This window comes from Geotrypetes seraphini, chromosome 1 (assembly GCF_902459505.1).
Source record: "Geotrypetes seraphini chromosome 1, aGeoSer1.1, whole genome shotgun sequence".
Taxonomy (NCBI): Eukaryota; Metazoa; Chordata; class Amphibia; order Gymnophiona; family Dermophiidae; genus Geotrypetes; species Geotrypetes seraphini.
The window spans coordinates 155,996,804-156,021,693 of NC_047084.1; the positions used below are offsets into that span (position 1 = coordinate 155,996,804).

At 39.6% G+C, this 24,890-nt stretch overlaps 1 protein-coding gene across 6 annotated transcripts in view; it reads right to left on the bottom strand.

The window, feature by feature from the left end:
- Nucleotides 1–16,151: 16,151 nt before the first annotated feature.
- The window catches only part of NR3C2 (nuclear receptor subfamily 3 group C member 2), a 545,520-nt gene continuing 536,781 nt past the window's right edge, over nucleotides 16,152–24,890 (bottom strand). For all 6 annotated transcript variants that reach the window (XM_033940500.1, XM_033940480.1, XM_033940464.1 and 3 more), the window contains one exon: nucleotides 16,152–17,159. In XM_033940500.1, coding sequence (XP_033796391.1) covers nucleotides 17,004–17,159 — 156 coding nt within the window. In that variant the 3' untranslated portion in view covers nucleotides 16,152–17,003. The remainder of the gene's footprint in view (nucleotides 17,160–24,890) is intronic.

Genomic DNA, 24,890 nt, shown 5'->3' on the forward strand with positions numbered 1-24,890 from the left:
GTCTGGAGGAAGGTCATTCCAGATCTTCACCACTGCAAAGACTAAAGAATGTGAAAGCCTAATTAAAGTTTGAATCTCTTTAATAGAGGGAAGTAATAGTTTGAATTTATGTATATACCTTGTACAGTTAAAACGATAAGAGTTAAAAGAAAGAGGAAATAATGGGGGGGGGGGGGAATCCCATATAAACTCTTATAAATAACATTTGCACATTTAAACTGAACCCTCCAATAAATCGGAAGCCAATGCAGAGCTCTCAACAATGGAGTGACATGATCGTATTTGTTTTTCCCAAAATGTATTTTAGCTGCCATATTCTGAATAAATTGTAATCTCTTCAAATTACCTTTACTTAAATCAATGTAAAGGGAATTGGCATAGTCCAAATAAGCCAATATTATAGCTTGAACCAACACTACAAAATGATGCTGGTTAAAAATACAATGAACTTTCCTTACCATCCGTAAACTAAAATAACATTTTTTAGATATATTGTTAATTTGATTTGTCATAGAGTGGAATCCAAAACAAATCCCAGAATTCTAGATGAATATTCAATCTTTAAAGAATCATCTGAACTTAATCTTATAGAAGGCAGAAGATTATGTGTAATAGAACCAAACCATAATAGTTTGGTTTTGGAAGCATTTAATTTCATACGTACAGAAGAAGCCCAGTCTTGAAGTCTAGAAATACAAGAATTAATATCTATTGTCTAGCTGTCTAATGTATCTGGTAAAAGAAAGTCTCTTCAGAAGATTTTCCCCTCGGAGGTGTTTTTTTGTGATGACTGTTCTGAAGGAATGCCATAAGATTCAGGTGCAGATAAAGTAGGTGAACAGTCCGAGTCAGAACTGTGTGTTGAAGAAAATGATTTCTATGAGAAGATTTTCAACGTCTTTGGCACCGATCTGATGAAGACGAGGAAGAAGACCGATGAGTGTCTCTCTTACGCTTCAAAACATGAGCTCTGCGTGATGAGGAGCGATGATATCTTGAGGTTGATCGCCCTGAAGAGTGTCGATGCTTCGAAGTAGAAGAGCGATGCTTCAACGAGGAGCGTCGGTAAGAACATTGGTGGGAAGATTGATGTCTTGAATATCGTTTAGAAAGAGAATGACAGTGTCTCACAGGAGATCTTTGAGGAGTTCACTGCTCCAATGGACAGCTGACAGCACTTGAGCTGGGCCGGTACCAAGGGAGTCAATGGTAGCACTGGCATACATTGCAATTTAAATATATTTCCAGCCTCTTTCTGGAAGAACTCGAGTTTCTCCCTAAAAGAAAGCACCGGAACTGATGGCTCAACAGTCAGTATCATTAGTGCAACAGGTTGTCTTGGAGTGGGTGACCTTGGTGAGGATGCACACCTTGTAGGAGAGACAACCTGCGAAGCTGGAGAGCAGTAGTGTCATTATTTGATCTGCATCAAGGGACTCAATGCTGTAGAGACCTGTGATGCTTGCTTGGAAGTGGGTGGCTTCTTAGCTGTCTTCCTCGTTGCCAGAATCTCTTGCGATATTGATGTTGAAGCTGATGTTGAAGTCTTCGATGTTGACACCTATGAAGATTTGGTGACATCCATGGTAGCACCAAATAACTGCTCTTGTTGAGTGTGATGGGATTTATGAGAGTGGGTTTTAAAGTTGAACAGCGAGAACATGTCTCTTTTTGGGGTTCAGGGCCTAAATACTGTAAACACCATTTATGGTGGGTCTGTAGCCGAAATAGACTGCTGACACATGTCACACTTTCTAAAACCCATCAAAAATCTCGACATAGACAGAAAAAAATTACTTCATCAAAATAGAACTTAATTGTCAATAAAAATAAAAATTTGCGAAAGCGGGAAGGCAAACTTAGCTAAACGAAGTCCATCCAAACAGTACTTCTTTGCTCCATGGAAAACGAAGAACTGAGGTGCCGCAAGCCTCAGTGGGTGGGAAGGCAGTCATGCATGTGTGGTGTGGGCAATCGCAAAGTTTCTTGAAACTTGAAGTGACAGTTCACTTTTCATACTGTCCGTACCAGGCTCCGTGGATGACATCACCCATATGTGAGAATATGCTGCCTGCTTGTCCTAGGATAACTTCTGTATATGTAAAGTTAGGATTGGCATTGTAAATATGGCAAATTATAACCATTTGACTATAAATATATATGACAAATTGTAACCCATTTGACTATACATGTATACTATCAGGCTCATAATCAAAAAACAGAGACGTCAAAAAGCACTTTAAATAGGCACTTGGACGTCCTAATCACCAGGACATCCAAATGTCTAACGAGGTGTTCCAGCCTCTATGTTCATAGCACAAGATGGGAGTGGTGGAGGTGTGTTATGGGTGGGCTGTGGGTGGTCTCAAGGGTGGGTTGGACATGGACTTCTTGCAGCAATAATCAAACATTTTGAAATACATCCAGGATGGAACATTTACGTTTGGAACTAGACCTGTTTTAGAAGGGTCTAAATGCAACAAAGGTACCCAAATTGACCAGATGACCACTGCATGCATCAAGGTAAGACACCCTCATATTCCCCCAGTGCTCATTGACCTCCCTTCCACCACAAAAAAATGAGAAGAAAAAGGTACATACCTGTCTCTAAAACAGCAGCATCTGGTATGGAGAAGCCTAGTAGAGCTGCACACAGGTGTCTTAAGTAGCATGAAGGGTGGGCTAGTGAACCATAGAGAGGAGGACCCAGGCCCATAAGCCACTCTAACCAGTATATTTGTGGTAGAACGTGTATGCCCACCCAAACTCTACCATACTGCCATATAGGTACCACCTGCAGCCATAAGTGCTATTGGGGTGGTACACAGGAGTGTATAGTAGGTTTTAAGGGGGTTTTGGAGGGGCTCACCCTAAATTATAAGGGGGTTATGGTGAGATATACAGCTGGCACCCTTTATATGAAGTTCACAGCAGTGCCCTCTAAGGTATCCCACTGCTCTGTCAGGATGTTTATGTGACCAGTCCATCTACTATGCTGGCCCCCTACCCACCACCCCACGTCCAAATGATCAGGATTAGAATGTTTTCAACCTGGATGTTTTTCTGATCGAAAATGGGGTATAAAGTTAGAGGTTCCAGTGGTCAAGATGCCTAAGTAGACGATTAAAAAAAATAAATTATATTTGGATGTCCAGCAGTTTGCCATTCAAAAATGGCCATTTTTGTTCCTCCAACTTTGGACGTTCAGCTGGAAACGTCCAAGTTGGACTTAGACTTTCTTTTTGAAAATGCCCCTCTATGTATTTTAAGCTGCAACCCATTCTGAGCTCTTTGGGGAGAATGGGATAGAAAATGAATTAAATAAATTAACTATAGGCCTACAGGGCCTGATTATAAAAATGGTGCCTTAAGGTAGCAGTAGCGCCCTATTGCTGCCTACCTTAATTGCTTTAATTGGCACAGTAATTTAAAAACCAATAAAAAAATCCATTGGCAAGCGCCTACCTAGATAAACGGCTATGTCATGATGCCTAAGTAGGCATGGTTATGGCTGGAAATGACCTTAGGCGCCGTTAGGTGTGATTCTCAGTCAAACACAGGCACCGGTAATTTAGGCCTTTAAAAACCTGACATTAACAGCTTTAAAGTTTGATGTAAGCTGCGATTCTGGTAACGGCACCTATGTGTGGTGGCCGGTGCCATTTTTGGAGACACCAGCCGATGTAGGCGCAATTTCCAGAATCAGGTACCAAAATGTTTATTTGCAATGCTCTTTAGGCCCATAAAATTGCATAAAAACTTCCTTTCTGCTTTCAGAAGGGAAGAACATTAAGACTGCAAGGATGGTAAGGGGATGGGGTTCCAGAGTCTGCTCAACTGCAGAGATTGGGGGGGGGGGGGGGAGAAGGAATGAATTTGTTTTGGGAAGGGAATAGTGATAAATCTTTATCTGCACAAACAGAATCCATAAGAGGGGGAAGAGTAGAACTCAAACTAAGTAACTACTCTCTTTATCCCCATGCCACTCTCTATTCTACAGCCTGTGCTCCATAAAGAGCAGGGAGAGATAGGGATTAAGCATGCATACATTATATCACATTCAAAGCATATGTTATGATTGCAGGTGCTGAATATCATCTCTGCAGGGGAGGAGCAGACATCATAAGGTTAATATTAATGAATAATTGATGAACATAAGAATTGCCGCTGCTGGGTCAGACCAGTGGTCCATCGTGCCTAGCAGTCCACTCACGCGGCGCCCCTTAGGTCAAAGACCAGTGGCCTGAGACTAGCCTTACCTGTGTACGTTCTGGTTCAGCAGGAACTTGGTCTAACTTTGTCTTGAATCCCTGGATGGTGTTTTCCCCTATAACAGCCTCTGGAAAAGCGTTCCAGTTTTCTACCACTCTCTGGGTGAAGAAGAACTTCCTTACATTTGTACGGAATCTATCCCCTTTTAACTTTAGAGAGTGCCCTCTCGTTCTCTCTACCTTGGAGAGGGTGAACAACCTGTCGTTATCTACTAAGTCTATTCCATCATTATCTTGAATGTTTCGATCATGTTAGCAGTGTGTGGGAGGAGGGTACATATTCTTAAGGTTGCATTTAATGGTGTTGGGGTATTATGTTCCATGACTGCATCACATACGTACATATAAGAAGATGGCAGGTGGCACGTTGCTGAATGCCCTGTTGATTCCAGTGTTTAATCATGAAATAGTGTAACTTGTGCAGAGTGCCAAATACAACTCTGGTCAACTTGTTGGCCAGACTAGATGGACAGGTCTTTATCTGCTGATATTTACTACGTTACTCTACATTCCTCTGCTGGTCCTTGGGTACAATGTACTCATAGGCCTGCAAATCCCACAAGAAATCAAAACATTTCCCCATAAATGTGTAAGCAAAAATTATATAGTCTCAAAGATGAACAACCAAATTAAATTGCAGGCTGTTTGCACCTTCTGTGCTCTGCTCTTGCCTAAAACTTAAAATCTGGCCTTTCATTTTGAATTTCTACCAAATATGTCTTTTTCAAAAGCTGATTGTCTCATGCATGCTAGAACAGTATCTAGCCTCCTCTTCACCTTACCTAATATATTTATCTCAACAAGCATACGAGAAATCTACAAAAAAAAACCCCTTCAACCTTTTCTTCTGCAAAGCATGTTGTGTTGCATGGTGTTTGGGATGTGAGCATTCAGTGACCTAGCCTATTTAAACACACAATTACAATGCAAGAAATGCTTGCAATCAAATCATTTTAATTTCTGTTATTTGCACAATATGAATTTAGAAAAGATTGTGTTTTCAGACATATACATACAAGCCAAACATATTCTATTTATTTAAAAAGCTTTTAACAGAGATGCTAAATCCCAATTATAAAGGAATTATTATGCATAGGTTTTTCTTTTCTTCTTCACTGTTTACATGATAATGCTGTTTGTATTTTGTGTTTCTAGGAATCTAACATTAGACATGCCAGAGAAATTGTGTCCTTGTAGCTGTCCTCTCTGAAGCCAGTGACCTCTGACAGAGCACTTTGCTCTGATCTTTAATAATGCACTTTAAAAGAGTTTTACTAGGGAATTAATTTTTCAGAGTGTAAATGCTTGAACAAGTCAACATAAACACTTATCTCTCAGTTTTCTTCTACATTACTGGTTTAAAAAACATTTATGTAAATAGAGCTCTACATTTAAAAAAAACACACATCTTTATGTCATCTTTTTACATTGCCGGTTAATGGCAAGTATGTACCACATGATATATTTATATTACGGACCTCTAATAAATCTTTCACATATCATTATACAGTACCATATAAGCAATTTCCTCCTAGCTCATTCATCATGCTTTTCTCTGCGCTCTTTGGAAAAGCAATATTAGTTTAGTCATCACTTCCCAAAAATAGTACAAAAATAACCTTTCCCTCTACCCCCACTCAAAAATTTTGTTTATCATATTTTGTGGGAAACGAATATAATCGGGGAATGGTGGCCCAATTGGATTTTGAGATTAAAATAAATCTGCTAAAATCAATAAAAGTTTTGTTCAAATAAAAATGAAACCCCCTCCTTCACAAAGCCACGCTAGTGTTTTTAGCGCTGGCCGCCATGATAACAGTTCTGACACTCATAGAATTCCTGAGCATCCGAGCTGTTACCACGGCTTTGTAAAGGAGGGGGGAAGGGTAAATGTTAGATTAAAAAATGAAACTGACAGGAAAATAAAATAAATGCTGACTCCTGGAAATAAAATGCATAAAAGAAGTTGTAATGTATCAGTTGCATGAATTCTGTAAAAATCAAATGAGTGGTTTCAGAACCAATAATGATCCAAAAAAATGATTTATTTTAATCTGCTTACAGGTGTTTGCTAAGCATACTGTACAATTTTGCATAAAGGTATAAATTGTTTTTTTTCATTTAAAACTAATTTTAGTGTGGTATTTAATTATAAGAGGCAGTTTCTGCGAACTATGCATTGTAGAATACAAACACACAGAAAAAAAAAAAAAAGAGAAAAAAGAAAAAATATGGTAGAGACAAACGTTTGGAGTGGGGGCAGGAATTTAATAGTGGAGTTTTTAGTGTTATGGCTTAATTATTGTAACAAGCAAATTTATTAGGGCTCCTTTTACTAAGCTGCGGAGAAACTAATGCCAGCTCAATGGCGGCGTTAGCATCTAGCACGTGCTAAAACCTATAGCACAGCTTAGTAAAAGGAGCCCTTAATTTACAAAAAAAAAAAAGGAGACTTTATTCACAAATAAGCAGGCTCATTTTCTTCACCAACCGGAAGTGCTATGCTAAACGTGTGGGGTAGCACCACTGACTGCTATTTTACTACTAATTACAGATGTGCAATCGGAGTGGAAATAAATGCACGTTTTCAGTCGGTGCTCCCACTTCCTGTCCAGTGCCAGTAAGGACACGTCAGAGGACAGTGGTGATTTCCCCATCTGGTTCCTGCTGGCATTTGGAAGGAAATTAAAGTGACTTTGCTTCTTTTTTTTTTAAAGTAATTAAATATATTTTAAGGTGATTAGTGCTAAATTACCCCTCTTTTACTAAGCCACGGTAGAGGTTTCCACCATGGCCCAGAACGCTAAATGCTCTAACCCTGCTCCAACGCTCATAGGAATTTCTATGAGCATCGGAGCATTTAGCGAATAGGGGCTTAGTTATTCTGCACATAGTGGCATAGCTTGAAGAAGGAACTCGGAGGGAAAGGCTTTCAAAAGCTATCTTGGCCTACCCAGGTAGTGCAGGGGCTTCCTTCACAGCTTATGCACTGTGCACAGATAGATTGTCTGGAGGCTTGGCCCTTTAATGTCCTGGCTAACCTTTGGGTTATACACAGAAAGCCAGCAGTCTCGCTAGCTAGAAACATCTTTAGCTTACATTGGCTGTTCTTTTATGTTAAAATTCTGTGAAGGAAACCAAAAAAGTGCAAATAAAAGGGTGGGTTTCAAATGGTCTTTAATGCAAATACCAGTGATCTGCATGCTGCATATTTTCCAGCTTGGAAGTCTAGTTGTAATATTTCAGTGCATGCTGATGGGCTGTACTTAAAAGTTCTTCACTGGGTCAGACTGAAGAATTTGCAAACCACACCAAAATAACAAAGAAAATAATGCTGCCCTCCCAGTACAGCCTAGTTTAATGCAGGTGTCTTAGAGAGCTGGAGTTCCATCTAACAGTAGCAGTGCTGGAGCCATACACAAACATATTTCTAATGCAAAATACTACACATCGTGTTTTTAAGAGGTCATAACCAATCAATGCATGGCATCTTGACTGTGAGACCTGTTCAATAGCCAATCTTTTGCAAGCAGGGTGGCTGAAAACTTGGAGACCTATATTCCAATAATTTGCCCATTTAACTTTGGAAGTTACATAGACCATACTTTGAAAATCCTCTCTGGCAAACTGGTTAAAATTCATTGGTGGGGCAAATTTATCCTGTTAACTTGAGAAGGTACCCCCGGGGCACAGCTTTAGTTTATATCACTGTTATCCAGCTAAACTTAACCAGTTGAATCAGGCTTCGAAAAGAAATGCCCCGAGGGTTACTTGGATAATTTTAACCAGACAACTTTAACCCGCTACATTTGGTAGTTGACTTTACCTAGTTAAGAACACACACACAATATCTGGATAACTCTTGAGGTTTTCAGAATTATAAGTTGGAATATCCTACATCAAGTAAAATTGCTTACCTGCAATAGTTTTTATTTATTTATTCAATTTTCTATACCGTTCTCCCAGGTACTCAATAATCTTTTTCTGAAACTAGTAGAAAGTGTCACAGACATGAGCCATGGTACTTCATGCAGTATTGATGTGAAGGATGTTTCCAGAGCTTTCCAAGGAAGATTTCTACCAAACTATGTGGGCTTCCCCTATGCTATTGGCCTCCCAGTTGCTCAGTTTGTTGATTAGCAAAGCTTACATTCAAAGGACAGAATATCTACGCAACAGGAAGAAGAATTATGAGGCTTCTTACTTTGCTGTTATGAGAGAATACCTATCGCAGATGAGCAATTTTCTCTAATGAAAGGCAATGCAATGGAGCCTCATGCTTAGGAAACCTAGCCAGGGCTCGTCTTCAAATAGAAAAGCAACAGCCCTCGTTTTACAAGTCACATTTGCATCCGATATGTGCATAAACCAACTAAGAAACAGAGAAACATGACAGCAGCTAAAGGCCAAATAGAAATCACTTTCTAACCACAGAAAGACGGTATATCAAATCCCCTTTCAACTGCCATCAAGCAAATTTAGGATTTGGTAAACATCTACGGAACAGCACTCCACTGGAGGGATTAGGGAGGTTGCCTTCTTAATCCCCCAGTGGCTTTTCCCCTCTCCCCAAAATGCCAAAAAGGCAACGGAAACTGGTCACTGTGACAGCATCAGGATAACTGGTTATGTTTCTAAGATCACAAATGGATGTTTTTTTGCTATATGCACCCTATGCATGAATATCCATTTCTCTTGTATTTTAGAACAAGGTCTACATTGGCAGATTCTCTTCTAAAACGTTGGTGAATTTTGAGATGAACCGGCAGGCACATTTCAATTCCTACTTCTATGACCTGTATAGGTGCCAACAGATAAATATGAAAAATACTATTGCAGAGGAACCATTTGGTTTTCCGTTCTCTGCCATTTCAACAGATCAGGAAACAACAACAACAAAAGCAACCCAAAGTCGTTAAAATGGGTTATAGAGTGTAGGTACTTGTGAAATACAGTAAAACCTTGGCGCAAAGTGTTTTGCAAGACAAGCAAAACATTATTAACTTGATATACAAGCAATGTCTTGCAATACAAGTACATACAGTATACCGCCTTATCCGAACTACCACAACCAGGCAAAGGAGAACCCAGACACCATTGATGCACCCCCCAATCAGAGGTATCAAACACAAAATAATGTACGATGGTCTACTGGTCACGCAGGCAGCGAAACTAGACTGCCAACTATCCAATCTACTGACCATGACACCAGACTACAAAACTTTCAGAAAATAAATAAAAACTCTGCTATTCAAGAAATCCATCCGCAGGAAGCATTTCAGTCCCCTAAAGTAACCCGTTCAACTCTGTAACTCTTCTGAAAATGTCCAGATAAACACTTATGCAATCTGCCTTGAACCGCAAGGTAATGGCGGAATAAAAGTCACTAATGTAATGTATACACGCGTCACATCATCACATCTTCTCTCTCCAACACTGCATGAGTGAGGTCTTGCAATACGAGTACGTATAGTATTTTGTATTAAAGTTTTTGGGTTGTGGAACAAATCATCTGAGTTTCCATTATTTGTTATGGAGAAATTTGCTTTGATTTACGAGTGCTTTGGATTACAAGCATGCTTCTGGAACGAATTATGCTCGCAAACCAAGGTTTTACTGTACTCTTCAGCATCCCATCTAAAATGATTACTAGTGAATGGATGGACTAAATTCCATACCAACTTTGTAACTCTCTTCCAATTATAGACCATAGATTGGGACCCAATGCCACCCTGGTCCTGACAACATAGTATTATCAAAATTACAGTATTATCATAATGGACCAGGCTATCTGCTGAGCTATATGTCTCTTGCTGGTGGCACAGTGCATTTAACTGCCACCTAGAGATATTGTCATTAGCAATGTGGGCTTGGTCCCTGTAACTTTTAATGATGGGATCAGATATCACTTTGGAAAAATTGATAATGAACTCTAGTAATTCCAACTACTGATCTGAATTGATAGACATAGACATAGTAGATGACGGCAGATAAAGATCCAAATGGTCCATCTAGTCTGCCCAACCTGATTCAATCAAAAAATTTGTTGTGGGTTTTTTTTATTTCTGGGCAAGAATCCAAAGCTCTGATTGTAGGGAAAGATGACAACCAGATGTTTGGTTACAATAAAAAAGACCAAATAAAAGCTAGGTCAAAAGGCTACAGATAAGTCATATATTTCATGCAATTTGAGATATATTCTGATGTGTGTGTTAGCCTTCTTGCAGCCCAGAGGAAAAAAGCTGCCTTGATTTAGAAGAGCAAAAATGGCGCTTAGGGAACTCATCATAAACTTTTCCCTTTTAAGGAAATTGTTTAAGTTCCCCAAATCTAGGATTAGTGTGAATCCCCCGGTTTTCTTGGTAATTAGAAGTGCTTGAACTAAAATTCCTGTCCTCTCTCCTACCTTGGGACATGCTTGACTGCACAGATCTGCAACAAGTAGTCAAACCTGAGCAGTTTTTGGCATACAGAAGGTATCAACGTCCTTTTCAGACAAATTGGAAAGAGTTCTAAATACATAACTGGCTCTTCAGAATGATCAAGAATGGTTTACATCAGGGGTGCCCAAATGGTCGATCGCAAAGGCAACTTGAGTCGATTGCATTGCCTTTGCAATCTTTTTCTCCCTGGTACTTCCCCAAGCCAAGCCTGGCGCGTACATGCGCTGTACTTATAAAACTTCACTTCCGACGTCAATTCTGATGTCGGAGAGGAAGTTCAGGGCCAGCCAATCGCTGCCTGGCTGGCCTGGAACTTCCTCCCCGACATTAGAATTGACGTCGGAAGTGAAGTCATGTGGGCCCAGCGCTTGTACGCGCCAGGCCTGGCTCGGAGAAGCAGCAGGGAGAAATTGCGTTGGCAGCTTGGGGGTGGGGGTAGGGAAAGAATCGGGGAAGTGGAGAAATCGGCAGGATGGCTTGGGGGGCAGGCGGAGAGAGAAAGAAAGGCAGAAATAAAGAGGGGGGCAGGAGGAGAGAGAAAGAAAGGCAGAAAGAGGAGGGCAGAAGGAGAGAGAAAGAAAGGCAGAAAGAAAGAAATATTGGCTTTACAGAAGAAGGAAGTGCAACCAGAGACTCATAAATCACCAGACAAAAAGGTAGGAAAATTATTTTTTTCAATTTAGTGATCAAAATGTGTCCATTTTGAGAATTTATATTTGCTGTCTATATTTTGCTGTCTATGGCCCCCTTTTACTAAACTGCAATAGCGTTTTTTAGCGCAGGGAACCTATGAGCATCGAGAGCAGCACAGGGCATTCAGCGCAGCTTCCTGCGCTAAAAACTGCTATCGCGGTTTAATAAAAGGGGAGAGGGTATATTTGTCTATTTTTGTATAGTTGTCACTGAGGTGATGTTGCATATTTTAAAGTCATCTGCCTTGATCTCTGATAAAACCCCCGAATACAAATGATAATTAACATTTTCTCTGCATACAGTGTGCTTTGTGTTTTTTAAAAATTTTATTGTTGGTAGATCATTTTGACTTGGTCATTTTAAAAGTAGCTCGCAAGCCAAAAAAGTGTGGGCATCCCTGGTTTACATGTTCTATAAGTTTACAAATGAGCTAGCAGTTTATAAACAACCTTAGCTTCCATCCCTATCCTCCCCAGCCAAAAGGGAATCTTTCGAGAACTAGAAGGCTGGTTATTTTTGACAATGTTGACTTGTGGCCTGCTGAAGTAACACAGGACTTTGAGACTGCTTTCTGCGCTCTGACTACAAAATCCTGAGTGGAGTAGAGCGAGTATAAATGGATCAATTTTTCATTTCATCAAAAATTACAAAGACTAGGGGACACTCGATGAAGTTACAGAATAATACTTTTAAAACCAACAAGAGGAAATTTTTTTTCACTCAGAGAATAGTTAAGCTCTGGAACACGTTGTCAGAGATTGTGATAAGAGCGGATAGCATAGCTGGTGTTAAGAAAGGTTTGGACAATTTCCTGGAGGAAAAGTGCATAGTCTGTTGAGAAAGACATGGGAGAATCCACTGCTTGCTCTGGATTGGTAGCATGGAATGTTAATAGTTTAAAAAAAAATTTATCATAGGCCTATTGACTGTCCATAAGGGAGTGGGATTCCTTGAGACCGAATTAAAGTTTGCACATTATCCCTGAGAGGTACAAGTACTTGATCATATCAATCCTATAGTCATCTATGCGGAAGAGGGCAGAGTTTTCTGTAAACGACACCTCCTAATAAAGTGCAATATCTTGGGATTCCAGCCTACATATGGCATACATTTCTGGATCATTTATCTATGTTGATATGGTGAGGACATGGATCCTATTAAAATATTGTGTCCAGGCAGCTATGAGACTCTTGTCCACCTTTAAGTGCATTCCCACTTCTCTCTGCTTGGCACCTTGTTGGAGATGGTGGACAAGCACCAATTCCTTAGGTGCTGTCAAGGACTTAAGGAGGATGATAAAGGGAGATGGAACTCCTCTCGTATGAGGAAAGACTAAAATGGTCTTCAGCTTGGAAAAGAGAAGGCTGAGGAGAAATATGATTGAAGTCTACAAAATCCTGAGTGGAGTAGAACGGGTTCAAATTGATTGATTTTCCATTCCATCAAAAATTACTAGGGGACACTCGATGAAGTTACAGGGAAATATTTTTAAAACCAATAGGAGGAAATATTTTCTCACTCAGAGAATAGTTAAGCTCTGGAATGCATTGCCAGGGGTTGTGGTAAGAGTGGATAACGTAGCTGGTTTTAAGAAAGGTTTGGACAATTTCCTGGAGGAAAAGTCCATAGTCTGTTATTGAGAAAGACATGGGGGAAGCCACTGCTTGACCTGGATTGGTGAAGACTAGAAAAACCCAAAATGGGGAAAACTGCAATAAACTAGCGAGCAAAAAGTCTTCCCTAACCCTAGTAAAGGAGGAGGGACAGAGGCATCTGAACCAAGAGAACACGTAAAACAAATAATTAGTGATGTGAGTGGAAAACCCTCAGTCTCACAGCCTCCTATGGGAACAAGTCCCTAAAGCACCAGCTGTCACAATCAAACCCCAAACTAAATTTACTAGTGCACAAACGTGCTACTGGTGAAAAATAAAGTGAAAAAATACGTGAAAGAATCACTGAACAGTAAAATGGTTAGAATATCTCTGCCCCTCCTCCAAGGGCCTGGATTGGTAGCATGGAATGTTGCTACTCCTTGAGTTTTGGCCGGGTACTAGTTACCTGGATTGGCCACCATGAGAATGGGCTACTGGGCTTGATGGACCATTGGTCTGACCCAGTAAGGCTATTTTTATGTATTATGTCCCTGATTTTTACATATCAAATGGAATTATGGTCAGTCACTGTCCAAATGAATAGGAGGAAATATTTCTTCAACAAATATTTAGCTCTGGAACTCATTGCCAGAGGATATGGTTGCATCAGTTAGCATATATGGGTTTAAAAAATGTTTGGACAAGTTACTGGATGAAAAGTTCATAGTCTGCTATTGAGATAGACGTGGGGAAAAGCCACTGCTTGCTCTGGAATTGGTAGCATGGAATCTTGTTACTCTTTGGGATTCTGCTAGATACTTTTGACCTGGATTGACCACTGTTGGAAGCAGGATACTGGGCAAGATGGACCATTGGTCTAATCCAGTATGGTTATGCTTATGTTCTTAAATTTCAAAGTCATTCATGGACAGGGTCTCTGATATATCCATATGAGAACATAAGAACATAAGAAGTTGCCTCCACTGGGTCAGACCAGAGGTCCATCGCGCCCAGCGGTCCGCTCCCGCGGCGGCCCATCAGGTCTGTGACCTGCGAAGTGGTTTCTGACCACTTCTATAACCTACCTCTAGTTCTATCTGTACCTCTCAATCCCCTTATCCTCCAGGAACCTATCCAAACCTTCCTTGAACCCCTGTAGCGTGCTCTGGCCTATCACATCCTCCGGAAGTGCATTCCATGTGTCCACCACCCTCTGGGTAAAAAAGAACTTCCTAGCATTTGTCCTAAACCTGTCCCCTTTGAGAAGACACAGAGATCACTTGGTCCTTTACACAGATGAATGCAGTACAAGTTCAGGATGATAGAAAATTATTTTGCACCTAGATGGATTTTTCTTTGAAAGATCTGGAAACATCTTACTATACCAGCATAAATTAAGTCACGTGATCTATATATACAGCTCTACTGCAAAGCTAATGATCCCCAAATTTAGACTTCTCTGAAGTTCTGTGACCACTAGAAAAATGTGCAATATTTGCAAGGGTTTCAGTTTAAATGCACTGGCTTGAGTCAAATGGCTTTTTTAAATGAGTCTAAACGATGTTCGCTGACTTTAACTTTAAGTGAGCCTATCTGCAAAAGCAGGATACACTGCTTTCAGCAAGTGAATTTTTTTTTGTTTTGCATGTACAATATAAACTCATTTAATTAAAAATTATCTTAGCACCATTAACATCAGTCTCATTATAAATAGAAAGAATCTTTCAAATATTAAACTGAATGTCAGATATGTTCCCTTCAGAAATGCTCTCCTAATCATTTCTCTTCCCCTTCCCAACTTTAAATCAGTAGAAAGCGACCTGCTTAAAGATATTCCACCTCTTGGAATGCTCGGCCTCCGAACCTAATCTAATGATGACTGATATGGAGATGTCTTTAATCAGAGAGGCTTCCCTCAGTAGAAAACTGGGATGATATTCTAAGCTTTATGTCTGGGACCATACATAATATCTAACATTGAGGGGCTTTCATAATAGTGGCATGCAAACATATAATTTGTTGTTTTTTTCCTGGTATAACACCCATCAGCATATTCTTTGCACTGCAAAAGGACTCCATACCAACCATGTTTCAGTATTCTCCAGTTTTAAAAAAAGAAGAAAATATATATTTAGTATGCCCTTCTATAGGCTGAATTAGGATTATACAAATCACAAGGTACTGCTTTCAGCATGGAAAGGGCTTAAAACAAGGAAGTTCACTTGAACTTCCAGTGCATTTGTTAAAAGCACTCAGGTTCTCCATATAGACAAATATACAGTGTGGTAAATGATCAAACTACTCCCCTGCCAGTCCCAAAGCACTAAAACAGCAGCAACTGTGGTCATATAACCACAAGCTAAAAAAATTCTCAATGTGAGAAACAAAGAGTGTGTGAAATGCCCTTAAAAGGGGCAGAATTGGTTAATCCATACATATGTTTGTAATTAGATTTGGTTTTTCTCCCTGGATTAAAAACATACAGATAATCAGAGAACGGTATATGTTCCTGTAGATTTGCTGCTAATGAGACTTATGTATACATAGACAGATAGCTAAAGTTAACCAACTACTTATTAACCTAGTCCAAGTGCATGCATGTTTTTTCCTTATTTTGAGGCCAGTTTTGTGGGAAGGTATTCATTCGCTGTATTAGCATATAATTTACTATTCTTTTCCTCATGTAGGGTGGGTAGGGCAGATTATCACCGTTGGAGCCATATGAAGCCATTGGAGCCTTCTAAGGTGCACTGCTATTTCTGTCTTTATAAGTGAAATCTAGCCAAGCTGCAAACAGAACCCGATGTAGATTCCCCAAGGAAAGGGGCAGCTCAAGTCCTAAGATGTGTTCAGAATTGTGCTGAAGTCACATATGCTTGCAAGCAATACACACACAAAAAAAAATAAAACGTACAGAAAAACGAAAAGGGCTTAAATACAACCGGGGGGAGGGGGGGGGGCGTGTGTGTGTGTGTGAAAAAGCTGAGGTTATTTACAACCAATATTGTAAAATGGTAAATTAGATCTGATGCTAAAAAAGGCACAGCTTTCCCTTTCTTAAATACACTGTAAACAGTTCATTATGCATGCAGAACATTTCACTTTACAAAAAAAAAAAAAAAAAAAATTACTTTGTTTGTCTAGACAAAGATATTACTTAAATAGTCTCCAGCAAAATAGAATTCTTTCAAAAATACTTTCCCATTCGTCCTATTAACCATTAAAGATTTGTCTCATTTACAAAAGTTCCAAACAGCTTAATTCAGGTCCTTCACAATTTATACATACAGCAATATACAGTACAGCAAAGACTGCAAAAATTATTTGTAAAGCCAGCAACAATTGTACTATAAACAGAGCTGAGGCATTTGTTTTAGCATCTTATCCTCTTCTTATTAAATAACGGATGAGCGCCATCTACAGCGTATGCCAACTATAATGGATAACATGGGATAACAAATGCCAAAGATGGTATGAGATTATTCCACAAGTGCTCCTTTACTATTTTACACAACAGATTTGTTATTTTTTTAAACTTGTTTTTACAAGAAAAGGAAAATTAATGCCCTATGTCGACTGTACGGTTTGTGTGCAAACCAAGGGTAAGCTTTATAAAGTTCAGTCTAGTCCTTGAACCCTTTTAAAACAACGAGTAAAACAGGACTGGAAATTCCATGGCATATTTAAAACTTCGGTATGTTAAAATATCAAAATCAAAGAGTTATTGACTATATATGGCTTGTCATCCATAGGAACAGGAACATTTTCCAAGTGATTCGGGAGTTATTTTAAAAGAAAAAAAAAATCCAAGTCAGTGTCTAGCCTAGTACGTTAATGCTCTTTTATAACCCCAGAACTCCTTCAAAGCGATTTTCAAATGTTTAGAAACAGCTGAATAACTGTGTAAATAGATGTTAAAAATGTCGTTTCTTGGGTCCTTCATGGAGTTGGAATTACACATGGAAACTTAAGGCAACGTTCTTCTGTTAAGACATTTTCCATCATTTCCTGTGAAAGTAGAGTGACTTGGCATTTCCAGATTCCACCTTTGGTAACTGGTCACTGATGATTTCCACCAGCATAGCTGGGAATTCCACTTTTAGTGCCTGAGACTCCCGGAAGGTATAAAAGCAGAATTCCAACAAGTCAGCAACAAGCTAGAAAGAAAACACAGGAAACAGGAGTGTCAGGTGAGTTTGTATTCTCATTCTGATATTATGGAATAGAGTGCGAAAGAACTAGAGCTCTTCTTGTGCTCAATTTGGTGGTGAGTAGAAAAAAAAACTTGTCTTTCTACCACAGAATGATAACTTATGTTCCTAAATGTTTTTTTTATTTTATTTTCACTATCTATTTATCTATACCTATTCCTGAAATACCTAGACAGCTGACCCACTTCCCTCTTTCCCCTCTCTAACGGTGTTCCTGCCCTTTCTCCCCATTGTTCCCACATCCCTTAAGTTAACTCAACTTGTACTTCACTAATCTTATGTAAACCGCATAGAACTTAACGGTATTGCGGTATATAAACTGTTATTATTATTATTACAAACAACTCGGAAATGTGAAAAGCTAATAATGTTGAAACAAACACTTTCACCAGTGCAATAGAATGTCACAAAAATCAGTACTGCTGCAGTTTCAATAGAGGGAGTTTCAAATGACTGGAGGAAAAAGCCTCAGATTGGAACCCTTCCACCACCACAATGGTGGTCCAAGGTGGTCAGGCGAACACCTCACTGGCAAAAAACCTCCAGACCAACTCCCAATAGTAGTAAACTTGAAGCAGGGCTGTTATGCAGAAGATAGAGGAAAAATCCACTTATTTAAATTGTTGATCGGTACACCGACGATGGCCAGCGTTTCACATATCTGCTGCCTCAGGGTGTAGAGCAATCCGATCACACTGAAACCAGAATTAAAGCAAAGCTTTAAGATAAAAAACTGGACAGTTGCACGGCTTCAAAAAACTGAAAGAGAAGCCATAAGGACATACCTTTAAGCTGAACGCAAACTGCATCTCAAGATCAAAAGATGGCTGCACCGCAACTGTACTGGGATTATTATAGCACTCCCGGGTGACAAACCCGGAAGTGAATACGTGGCAAAAATTAATGCTGCGATGGTAAATGCTGACACGTGCAAAACTTCAAATACTAAAGCATAGACTAAACAGTGAAGAACCAGATGGACTTAATTCCAAATTGGAATGGAGTATATTTTACTAACGTTTCATTAATGTTACATACTGAATTGTTTTTTACATCATACATAGAATTAATCTCTTCCCGCTTACCAGCCTCTGCTTTAGTATTTGAAGTTTTGCACGTGTCAGCATTTACCATCGCAGCATTAATTTTTGCCACGTATTCACTTCCGGGTTTGTCACCCGGGAGTGCTATAATAATCCCAGTACAGTTGCGGTGCAGCCATCTTTTGATCTTGAGATGCGGTTTGCGTCCAGCTTAAAGGTATGTCCTTATGGCTTCTCTTTCAGTTTTTTGAAGCCGTGCAACTGTCCAGTTTTTTATCTTAAAGCTTTGCTTTAATTCTGGTTTCAGTGTGATCGGATTGCTCTACACCCTGAGGCAGCAGATATGTGAAACGCTGGCCATCGTCGGTGTACCGATCAACAATTTAGATAAGTGGATTTTTCCTCTATCTTCTGCACAACAGCCCTGCTTCAAGTTTACTACTATTGGGAGTCGGTCTGGAGGTTTTTTGCCAGTGATGTGTTCACCTGACCACCTTGGACCACCATTGTGGTAGTGGAAGGGTTCCAATCTGAGGCTTTTTCCTCCAGTCATTTGAAACTCCCTCTATTGAAACTGCAGCAGTACTTATTTTTGTGACATTCTATTATTATTATTACATACATATATATATATATATATATATATATATATATATATATATATATATATATATACATATATAAAGACACATGCAGCAGGAGCATCCACAGTAACAGGGTCAACAAGGCAACACGTCTATGTCTGCCATTTTAGAAACTTACAGGGAAATTCTATAAAAGGCACCTAATGATAGGCGCCTAGTTTACTGGCTTCAATTATGAGTCTTAATAAGCTCATAATTGAAAATAAATAAATAAATTAATTGGGTGATAGGTGCCTATCTTCTTAGGCACGATTCTACATAAGACAGGCAGCTTTCTTATGGCACCTAATGGTGTCTAACTCCAAAGTAGACGTGTTTTATGGCGGCGAAGGACTTAAGCGCCATTAGGCATGATTCTCTAAAATACTTAGGTGCCTATAATGTAGGCTTTCAAAACCCTGGCCTACAATGTAGGCACCAAAAAGGTGCCAAAGTTTTAGTTAGGCATGATTCTGTAATGGGTGCCTGTGATTGACATTAGACGTCTATCTTCTTAGGCATCCAATTACAGAATTTTGTCTCCTTAAGCTATCTCAGTGCCTGATAATTGCCAGTATCAGGGGGTGGGGGTGAAGGAGAAAAACAACTGGGAGATTAAGGAAGACCACTCTCATGCTCCCTGCACTGCACAATAGAAGCACCTTTGTATAACCTCGACATCCCTGGGATCAAGTGTAAAATGTCGGTGTTAGTGGACATAAAAATGCCTTTCCCTTCCGAAATGAGGAATGCACATCTTACCCTAGTGTCACCCTACAACATGGCCAGATCTCAACCCCCTTGTAATAAGCATGTATTTATGATTTGGATGTGCATATCCTGGCTTTCTAAAATTGAAATGTAGACAGGCATGCAATATGCTCATGCAAAAAAGAAGATACAAAATTTGTACAGAATATCAGAGGGATAAAAGGAAGTAGCGATGACCAAAATGTCCAGTTATGTTGATATTAACATAGAAAACATTTATAAAAAATGTGAAACATGTACATTATATCCAAAGGACTTGACATGGGCCATGTTTTGGCATCTCTGCTTGTATAAGGAGTCCATTAAAATCTGAAAATGTACATATGTAATGTAGTCTTGTCAATCAATATACATAAACAATAGCATGACAACAGACTTCTGGGGGGAAAAAAAAGGTCAGTGAAGAGTCCTGCATGATTTGATGTCTTGTCGTGAAACATCCAACAAAAATATAAAACTAAATGTGTTTCCACGTGCTCAATGTTTCATGATAGATGTCAAATCATACAGGACCTCTTCGTCATTTTGAGCCAATCAGGGCCTTAGGTCCCACCCACTGCATCCCAAGATGCATTGGGAGGGGGAAGGCCTGTCATTCTCAGCACACGGTCCTGTTGTCAGGAGGGAGTGGGCTTCCCTCCTGCTGATTGTGCAGTGGAAGGTACTAGGGTGTTGGGTGATATGGGGGGTGTTCTATGATGTTAGATGATGTCGGGTGATGTGTGGGAGGGGGGCAGAAATGATGGGGGTTGTTGGGGGAGAGGGATGTAGGGCTCTGTGGTTCAGCTCATCCTAGTAGGGGGAATCCCCATCAGCTGAGCTGGCAGGAATCTCCCAAACCAGCTCAACTGATGGGGAATCGTCTGCCACGATCAGACAATGTAGTTGGGTACATCTACAAAACTTGCTTTTGTGCATTTTTCATGGGGATGTGTTTATTTTTTGAAAATGGCCAAAAAAAGATAGATGTACTAAGGACCAAAACTTATACCTAGGTCATTTCCAAAAATAAAAGATAGATGTCTAGCAGCTTTGAAAACAGACATTTTTTGCTCCTGGATCAATGGACGTCCTGCCCAAAACATCCAACCTCAGACTATCGAAAATGCCCCTCTATGCTTATCATGCTAGCAGATAGGCTAATCTTGTATATATGACTATGTCTATTTTGAAAATGCTTCAGTGATTTTGGTTACTCTGGCATGTTAGTTGGACCGAGCTTTGTTTTATCCCAGACCTGTCATCTGTGAACATATATGCCACAGTGACCCCTGATGCAGGCGTTCCTCAGACGCTGAAACACAGTGCTGTGTCGGGTCCACAGCTTCTGCTTGTGTCCTTTTCTGAAATAAACAAGTTGATTTTACATCAGTGATCTTCAGTGGAGTGTTCATTGTCCATTCCCACTTCCTTTTGTACTATTTTATATGACTCTGTCTGCCATGCTAAGCTGCTATAACGGTACCCACCACGTACACTAGGGATCAGTCTTATTTTGTCTCAGAAACAATAGCCAAAGACTATTGTTATCACGGTTCGAATGGAAGTTCGGGTTTCCCCTGAGACAATGCGCATGTACTCCCTAACTCGCAGCGGGTGCCTGAAATTAAATAAAATTATCTGATTAATTGTGAAAATGGAGTGAAAGCTTTGGAGAAGCTGATTCCCAGAGAACCAGACAGGAAAATTCTTAAATAAATTATATTGTTTTATTGCACAAATAACTTAAAAAATATAAATATTTAGATTAAATGAAAAGATTTTCAAACCATTAAAGTGCTTTCAGAATAAAAATAATTATCAGAACAACTAAAGTGCATTCAGATTAGAACCACAAAATGTAATTCATCATTTTAATTAAAACCACTTGCTAACTAGTGAAAGTTACTTTCTTTTCAATATAAAGTGCTACACAAATGTTTTCTTATTTGTTTCCAGTTTAACTAAACAACAGGTAAGTATTTCTCTTCCTTAATATTTCTATTATATGCTTAATTCAAATTCTTTACTTACAATTCTCTTTCTCCCTTTCTAGGTCCAAGAGATTTTACTCAGGCAATTCAGGTAAGTTCACCTTAATACCAGTCTTTTGTATGCCAAAGCTATTAGCTAAGGCCTTTAGTAGGTAATATCTGTTTTCTCTTTCAGGCTGATGTTTTTAGTATCACTGACCCTTTATATGTATGTTTTCTTGAAGAGAAAAAATGTTCTTTCAATTCTCCAAAAATTATGTCCCAAAAAAGATAGTGTGCACACTATGAAAAGAAGATAAATAAACCTTTTTTTTCAGGCCCGCAGACGCTTTCTTGCGTGCAAGCTCAGAACTGGAACTGTTGCTGGAACTGGAGCTTGCTGTGTACCTACTGCCTATCTCAAATGAATCTATAAAACAAAACCTTGTCTCCCTGTGTAATGTTCTCTATGTGTGTCCTTCTTCTGCTGCTCCCTATATGCGCTAGCTAATCCCAAAGAAAATAAATTAAATTGAAAGGATTCCCTGTCTAGTCCCAGTACTTAAGTGTGCCCAGTACTTAAGTGTACACACTCTCACTGTACTCATCCAACTAAGCTATATTTTGAAACTGCTCCTTTCAGCAGTGTGGAATTTCATGTAGCCACAGCCTTACACAGCTTTGTTTCCAGGTTTCACTCTTAAATTCACTGGAAATCTCCAAAGAAATTTTGTTTTCGTTTTCTATCCCCTCCTCTCCAAAGAGCCCAGGACGAATCACAGGTCAACATACACAATATACAGTTAACAGATTACAATTTGCCATAGTTACAGTACAAGTTTTTCAGGTACATGTTATCATCCTAACTCAACACATATTAGGGATCTAATACCAATATCCATAATAAACAGTTTACAGGTTGAATTCATCATAGTTACAGTACAAGATTTTTCAGTACAGGTTTTTATCTTATTGTGATACTTATCGAGGGTCTTGTATCAATATACATTTCTTTGTCATCTATTGGTTGTGGGCGGGGGTGTTAGGTGAAGAGGTATGTTTTTATTGCTTACCTAAAGTTGAGGAGTCCTTCTGCGGGGGCAATTGATTCTAGTGGCTTGGTATGAAGTGAGAGTAGGAACGTCGTTTGGCAGTTTGCAGTTGCAGGGCATGGCCAGGGGGCATTTTGAGGCGTATTTCATCCTGGGTGCAAAAGGGCCTGTTTGGTACGTATGGATGAAGCTTGGTCGTCATGTAACCTGATAGCATGTCGTGCAAGGATTTGAACGCTAGCATCAGACCTTTGAAGACACAACATTTGTCTATGGGCAGCCAGTGAGTCGACGAGAGAGACTGAGAGACAATAGCTGATCTTCGTTCACTCCCATTGAAAACATCTGTAAACCAGCCACCTGGTCCTCAGTTCATACCTTCACATCCCACTACTCCCTGGAGATTCAGTGCAGCCAGTGAGTCGACAAGAGAGACTGAGAGACAGGGTTGCGGGGATGGAGGTTTTTTAGAAGTCTGGTTGCTGTGTTTTGTATACACTGAAGATGTCATATATTCTTCACTGTGAGACCATTGAATAGCGTGTTGCAGTAGTCCATATGGGAGAGGACTAAGACCTACAGTAGCTGGGTAAAGTCAGACTCAGAAAAGTAGTTCCTTATTTTCTGGAGTTGGCGTAGGTAGTAAAATAAGGAAGATACCACCTGAGAGATGTGGTTGGAAAGTGACAAGTTGGAGTCAAGGAATATCCTTAGGCTGCACACTTGGTCTTTCACAATTATGGTAGTTGAGTCCCAGTGTAGTGAGGGGCGGATGTAGTTACAATGTTCTTTGCGGATCCAAAGGAGTTTCGTTTTAGAGGTGTTTAGTTGTAATTTGTTGATGGACAACCAGTTTTTGATTTCTGAGAAGCAGTTTAGGAGTTTTGCAATCTGGGCATCACGGGTTTCTCCCAGCAGTAGGTATAGTTGAATGTCATCCGTGAAGGAGTGAATCTGTATTTGGTATTTGTGGGCTATATCTAACTTAAAGATTGAATAATAGGGGGGATAATAGATCGGTTTCGATAGCACATCATTGAGCAGTATGATTTGGGATCTATTATTCAGGAAAGAGGCGAACCATTGTAACTCAGTCTCGGATACCAATTTCAGAGAGCCGCATAAGGTCAATAGTGTCGAATACAGTGCTGAGATCTAGCAGAACCAGAAGGACATCTTTACCCTTATCCATGAGTTTCCAGCAGTCATCAATGATGTTGACAAGAATGTTTTCAGTACTGTGGAATTTCCTGAATTCCAATTGGAAGGCAGATAGGGTTCCTTGTTTGTCGATGAAAGAGTGTAATTGGTTTAGCACTGTTTTTCTCAAAGATCTTTGGAGATGAAGGGTAGGTTGGAGATAGATCTAAAGTTACCAGGCACGTTAGGGTCGAGCGTGAGCTTTTTCAAGATTGGTTTGATGACCGCTGACTTCCAAATATCTTTATTAACCAAAATAGAGGTTCCAGCCCTCAGTTAAACATTCACAGTAGGGTTAGAACTGATTTACTGGTCTCAGAACCCTTTGCAGCCCAACTCCAATTAAACCTTCTCCAGACTCAAACAGGGCTGCAGAGTTCTACTATGACTGTCATTAAAATAAACCCTATTAAAATTACAAGGATCAAATATCTTTCAGCCTGTCTTCTAAACAGCATTACTTGTTTTAAAATTGTTTCTGAAAACAAGCTCAGCATGGGCTCTCACCCAAACCATTTGAGAACCTTAAAACTTCTCTAAGCCTTTAAAATATTAATCAAATTAATTTTACCCAGGCTTTCCATCAAGCCAGTTCCAAAAACCACTTTCAGTAATCAAAAGCCACTTTAAAAACCTTATTTTTTTGTGACTTGTCTTCACAGACACCACAAAATTGTCTTTAAACACAAGGAAAATTACTTCAACAGATCATTCTGAATAAGCTTTCTATAGCGATCAAAATTACCCAGTTTCTACTATAATTCAAGTTAAAATAACCAATCTGAGCCAACTCAACTCAGAAGCATCCATCCATCAGTACTGATATCAACCAACCCACTCAAGCAAACTCAGCCAACTCAACTAACTGCCAAAATGTTTCTCTTTAGAACACACCACACACACACACCATTCCATGGAATGCAAACTCACTTCAGGCATGCACATGCATTCTCACACAAATGCATCTAAACAGCACTGCCTATCATTGCAGAAACTTACACTACCTTGTCACCAGGCTGTCGCAACACTTCTAATT